Source organism: Bison bison, unplaced genomic scaffold, assembly GCF_000754665.1.
Source record: "Bison bison bison isolate TAMUID 2011002044 unplaced genomic scaffold, Bison_UMD1.0 scf7180017864243, whole genome shotgun sequence".
NCBI classification, from domain to species: Eukaryota; Metazoa; Chordata; class Mammalia; order Artiodactyla; family Bovidae; genus Bison; species Bison bison.
The window spans coordinates 1,774,187-1,780,270 of record NW_011494815.1 but is presented as its reverse complement, the minus strand read 5'-3'; the positions used below and the strand labels follow the sequence as shown (position 1 = coordinate 1,780,270).

The window sequence follows — 6,084 nt, the reverse complement described above, 5'->3', positions numbered from 1 at the left end:
TAGGGTGGATCTCTGTTGTTTATACCTGTCTTGCTTCTCCTACTCAGGAAAGAGATACCCTCTCTTTTGGGGGAGCTTCCTTCCCCCACTGTCAGTCTGAGTGGTTCAGTGATTAGTGTATGTCCAAGCCCATTCCAATTCCTTCAGCCCAGGATTTCTTGTCAAAGCAGCTGGGAAGAAGACCCTCTCTGCTGAGGTCCTCAGCTGTCATAAGTAGGCTGGGGCTTGCTCTGTCCCACTTAAAGATGGCCTGCCTGAGAGTGAAGCCACTATACAGAAAAGCAGAGACAAGTGATAGAAAAAGATGGAGCCATAACTGCTCCCCATCTCCCAATTCTTTTCAGTTAGGTTTGTCTTGAGCAGGGTGGTGGTTATTTGCAATCCAAGCTAACAAATGCATTTTTTTAACTTTTTAAAGCAATGGGTTCCTACTATGCATGCTATTTTGAACATCCCCTCCACCCTTTTCTTCATTGAACAAGTGGCTTAGGCATCTTTTCATGTAGGTGAATATAGATCTATTGCATCCTTTTTAATGGTTGCATATAACACCATTAAGCAGATGTACCATAATTTATTTAATCATTTTTTAATGATGCACAATTAGGTTGTTTCCAGTTTTCTGCTGTTATTAAAAAAAAAAATCTTCATTGAATGGCACTTGTAGCAGTCAGGGTCCCAGCAGGTGACAGATGGTACATTTGGCTGGGGAAATGAGGACCATTTACTAACGGACTAATTACAGATATGTGGGCAGATACTAAGAGCCACAAGGGATGATGCAGTACTCAGAGGCTGATGGCAGTAGGGAGCCATTACCAATCCAGGCCTAAAGGGGGAAGGAAGAGAGCAGTTACTGGAGTTCTGCAAGAGAGAAAACTGGAGAAATGTACCTGATGGGAGTTGTGGTCTCTAATAGAGGGGCGCAGCCAGCCTATGGCAACCCAGCAGAAGCAATCCCCAGAGGAATAAAAATCTCTGGCCTCATCCTCCTCCTGCCCCCGATCTCTTGCCAGTGCTCCTCATTGGCCAAACCTAACTGTTAGCCAGAGGTTCAGAGCCTACTGACGTGGTCCTCACAGTCAGCCCCTCCCAGGGAGGAGAGACTGAGGGGGCAAATAAAGAATCCAGTCCCTTGCTGCTCAAACTGGTCCCTGGACCAACAGCTTCTTAGAAATATAGCATCTTGGGTCCACCAGACACCAATTGAACCAGAATCCATTTCAACACCATTCCCAGGTGATTTGTGTACACAGAGATTTTGAAGAAAGGATCCAGCACATCTTGGTACATAAATCTCTTCTGCAAGTGTATCTACAGTCTTATTATTTATGAGCTCTCTTCTAGGACTTTTTCACAAATCCTTATTTTGATCTGGGTCCTCTGAGAATCAAATGCCATAATGGTTTTTGCCTGGGAGAAATGCTTATATAGGATAAAGGTGGAAGGAATCAGGAAAGAGAAGGAGCGCCTTCAGACCAAGATGCAGGTATAACTGGGAAAAGAGAGTGGGAGGGAAGGAGGCTTGGATAGAAAGAGCTTCAGATTGCCCTGCGATTTTGGGGATGACTCAACCAGACTGATGGGGAGTGCCCAGGCAAAGGAAGTCTGCTAACTCTTCGTGCATCAAACAGAAATGGCTGGGTTCTGTGTCCTACCATGCTTGGTCACTGGGAAAAACCAAAGGAAGCGTAGCCTCAGGAAGAATATCACAGCTAGAGGTTCTCAGTCAGCTGTTCTCCCTGAAGCAGGTTCTCTTGAAGGGCCAGCTGAGTAGTGCACCTTCATCACAGACACAATCCCTGTTCAACCAACTTTGAGTGCCTCCTGTGTGCCAGACATTATGTGTGTTAAGGTGGTCCCCGGGGAATCCCACATGATTGTGGAACAGGGCAGACTGTAAGCTTTCGTCGTCAATTCAGAGTAAAGTGTCAGAGTTCAGGGGTGTCACTGACAGCTTCATGGGAGAGCTTGACCATAAGTTGGGCAGAAAGACTGGATGTGATCTGGGTAGTTACACAAAAAGGGAGGAAATAACATTGGAAAGAGAGAACAGGGATCCAGAGATTGGTGCAGTGGATTAGCAGGGATGTAAGAAGTGTGGAAGTAATCTCTAAAGAATATTGATTTACCTTAAAATATCTTTTTTTCCTGATAAGATGATAATATTTGCTTTAAGAATTCCAGTGTTGTAGAAATATAGAATGTTGGCTTCTTTAGCTCCATGACTTTGGGCATTTACCATCATATCCCTTGAATCTAGTACATTGCCTGTCAAGTAGTAGGTGATCAATAAATATTTGTTGAAAAAATAGTAAATGGAATGAAGATGAAAGGGCCAAAGAGTCTCACTGATCAGAAATAAGTATGACATGATTAGTGGTTTGGTGAATATTTCTTTAGAGTTTTTCCTTTGTTCATATCAACATACTTTACCCAAACAGGATCATACTATTCATTCGGCTCTACAACTTGCTTTTTTTTACTTGACAATGCAGCTTAAGCTCATTTGTATGTTAAACACCCAGAATTAATGTCATTCTTGTTAATGACACTGTATGGATGTGCAGGACTTTATTTTGTAATCTCCTTTTAGTGGATATCTGGGTTGTTTCCAACTTTTTGATTTTACATACAATACTGCAATAAGCTTCCTGTAAGCTTATCTCTTGAGCACTTATGAATCTATTTCTGTTGAATAAATTGGTAGATGTGAAATTGCAGAATCAACAGGATATAAATACTAACATTGCAAATAAATCTTGCCTAATTGCTTTCCAAAAGGTTATACCAGTTTGCATTCCTACCAACTGGATAAGAGTGCCTGTTTATTCACATCCTTGACAACATTGGAATTGATAACCTGTTTTATCTTTTCCAATCTGATAGGTGAAAAACTATTTTGGAGTAAGTTTAGTTTGCATGCTTTTTAAGTAGAGAAGTTGAAGATATTTTGATATATTTATAGACCTTTTTAGATCTCTTTTTTGTGGGAGCTGTCTATTCAAATCCTTTGGTCATTTTTATTTCTATTTTTTCTTTTTATTTCTCTGTTAATTTATATATTGAGTACATGTCATCTGCAAATATGTCTTTCTGACTTGTCTTTTGTCTTGAGCTTATGTTATTTTGGACCTTACAGAATTTAAAAATTTTATGTAGTCAAATTTATAAAACTTTTCCGTAATGATCTCTGGGTTTTTTTACCCAATACTTTCGTCATTAGATTTTATTTTATTTTTTTGTTTACTTTGACATTCTTAGGTCGTTAGAAATTTGCTTTGGTGTAAAGTGTGAGGTTGCAGCTTCCCAGGTGGCACTAGTGTTAAAGAACCCACCTACCAATGCAGGAGACAAAAGAGACGCATGTTCGATCCCTGGGTCAGGAAGATCCCCTGGAGGAGGGCAGAGCAGTCCACTCCAGTATTCTTGCCTGGAGAATCCCCATGCACAGAAGCCTGGCAGGCTATATAGTCCATAGGTTCACACAGAGTCGGACATGACTGAAGAGACTTAGCTTGCATGCAAGGTGTGAGGCTGGCATTTAACTTTATTTTTCCAAATGTTTATCAAATTGCCCTGATCACTGATTGTATCAGCTATCTTTTCCCACTAATGTTTGAATTACCATTACCGTATATCTTACTAGACTCTAAAAGAAATGTAATGACCCTCTGTGACGGGAACTAATATGACAAATCAAAAGTGCCTTGTACAGAAATCTATCTGTTGGTTGAGCAGCAAATAAGATGGTGTAATCAAAGAACAAATAAGCTCCTCAAACTAACAAGAAACCCAAGGAGAGGGTAAGCTACTCAATTTGGGAAGAGGTATGAGAAGAATTAAGGTCCCCACTGAAATTGCCCTCTATGGGTGCCAACTTATCATCATTAGTAATATTTACATAATACTCTGGGTAAGCAGAGTAACTTTTTACTTTACCTCTATTAACACACTATTTTAGTTCTAATAATTCCCAGGTGATACCAGTGCTGCTAATCTAAGGACCACACTTTGAGTAGCAAAGCACTAGGCATTTTCCATTTGCTCTTGCAAAAGCTCTTTCCACCCTTTCCAAAAACCTTACTCAGGTACTATTATTATCAGCAGCATTTTAAAGGTCAGCACTTTGAGTTGAAAGAGGTTAAGTAACTTTCCTAAGGCCTCACAGCAGTCTGTGATAGGGCTGGGGTTTGAGCTCAAGCAGGTGGGCTCCAAGGAGGTGCTCCTGCCACGAGGCTAAGCTGCCTGTGGTCTCACAGCTGCCTGCCATTGAGGTGTGTGGTAGAAAATCCTGAACTAGGTCCTTGACCTGGACTCAGATCCTTGTTCTGCCACTTGTGCATTGTGTGACCATGGATAAACTATGTCTGAACCCGAGTTTTCTCATCTGACTACCTTGCAAGGTTGTCAGGGGGTAAAGTGAGATTATACATGAAAAATAAAGTCTAGCAGTCCATTTATATATATATATGTATATATATATGCAGATACAGATAAGGTCTGGCAGTTTATATAAAGTGTAGGAATTTATATATCCATATATATGCATAGACTTTATAATACGCGTATATATAAATAAAAAGCAGCAGTTTCTATATATATGCGTATTATAAAGTCTATGCATATATATGTATACATATGTACATATGTATGTATATCATATGTATATGATAAATTGCTAGGCTTTATATATATAAACATGCCTGCCTAAGTCCCTTCTGTCATGGCCAACACTTTTCAACCCTATAGACTGTAGCCCGCCAGGCTTGTCTGCCCATGGAATTCTCTAGGTAAGAATACTGGAGTGGGTTGCCATGCCCTCCTCCAGGGCATCTTCCCAACCCACGGATCAAACCCATGTCTCTTATCTACATCGGCAGACGGGTTCTTTACCACTAGCGCAACCTGGGAATATATATATACATATATATATAAAACTATATAGGTGCTCAATATTGTATATATATAGATGCTCAGTAAGTGATAGCTTGTATGCATTACCTGGGACTTGAACCTAGGTCTTATAAGGCCTAATTCCATCACTCTTTTCCCTGCAACTGAACCTCTATTGGGAAGTATTCCAATCTGGTAAACGAATCCAAGTTGTAATCCTTGTCTGTTTTCTAATCTGACCACAGATCTTAAATGTGTTGAGTGTTTGGACAGAGGCCAAAAGACACAGCTCCAAGCCTTTCCTATCACACCTGCCTTCCAACCAGCAGACTCTATTGTGGGTGGAGTCATCTCCCACTAGTCTGATACCAGCAGCAGTTCTGGGTCGAAGCTGCGTTCCCTGGTTCACTCCAAACCCCATTCCCCTCTGGAGCCCTGGGGGACATGACTCATGGAAGAGCCATACCCTCCAGGGAGCCCAGTTACTAGAGACTGTAAATCAAAGCAGATGGCAAGTTAGATCCTACTCTGCCTGAGCCATCAACTTGTTGGACACCATCTCCCCTCTGTGTCTCAGGCTCCCCATGTGTAAAATGAGAGAATCAGACCAGACTTCTGCTTCTTAACTTTTTGGTTGTGATCCCTTTGAAAATAGTGAATATCTGATAAAAACCTTTGGACTAGTTTACCAATTTACACACTCTAACTTTCTATAGGAGATACAAGACTATCAATTTCCCTGAGTTGGGCACCAGCAGAAGGAGTTCCAGATTAACCAATATATGATTTCAAATTTCTGATATCACTTTAACATTCAGGTAACTTCTTCACAGCTGCTGCTGCTGCTGCTAAGTCGCTTCAGTCGTGTCCAACTCTGTGCGACCCCATAGACGGCAGCCCACCAGGCTCCCCCATCCCTGAAGCCTTCCTAAACCCTTAAACCAGATTCTACTAGTATAAGTCCTTTTAGCACCCTGTAATTTTTCTTCAAAATACTTATCACAATCCTAATAAGTTATCTTTTTTATTATCTATCCATTTCAACACACTCTCAACACCATGATGTCAAAAGTATCTGTCTTATGACAAAGATTTTCTCCATGACCAAACTCTAGACAGGTTCCTCCAAACCCTCTTCTTGACTAGGGCTCAACCATGGGCTGTAAAAGCTATAGACTCAACACAGAT

General features: G+C 41.0%; 1 protein-coding gene across 1 annotated transcript in view; it reads left to right on the top strand.

Annotated features, from left to right (window-relative positions):
* The first annotated feature begins 1,402 nt into the window (after nt 1-1,402).
* GALNT12 (polypeptide N-acetylgalactosaminyltransferase 12) overlaps nt 1,403-6,084 on the top strand; it is a 46,497-nt gene continuing 41,815 nt past the window's right edge. The window contains exon 1 of the mRNA XM_010847107.1: nt 1,403-1,489. Coding sequence (XP_010845409.1) covers nt 1,403-1,489 — 87 coding nt within the window. The remainder of the gene's footprint in view (nt 1,490-6,084) is intronic.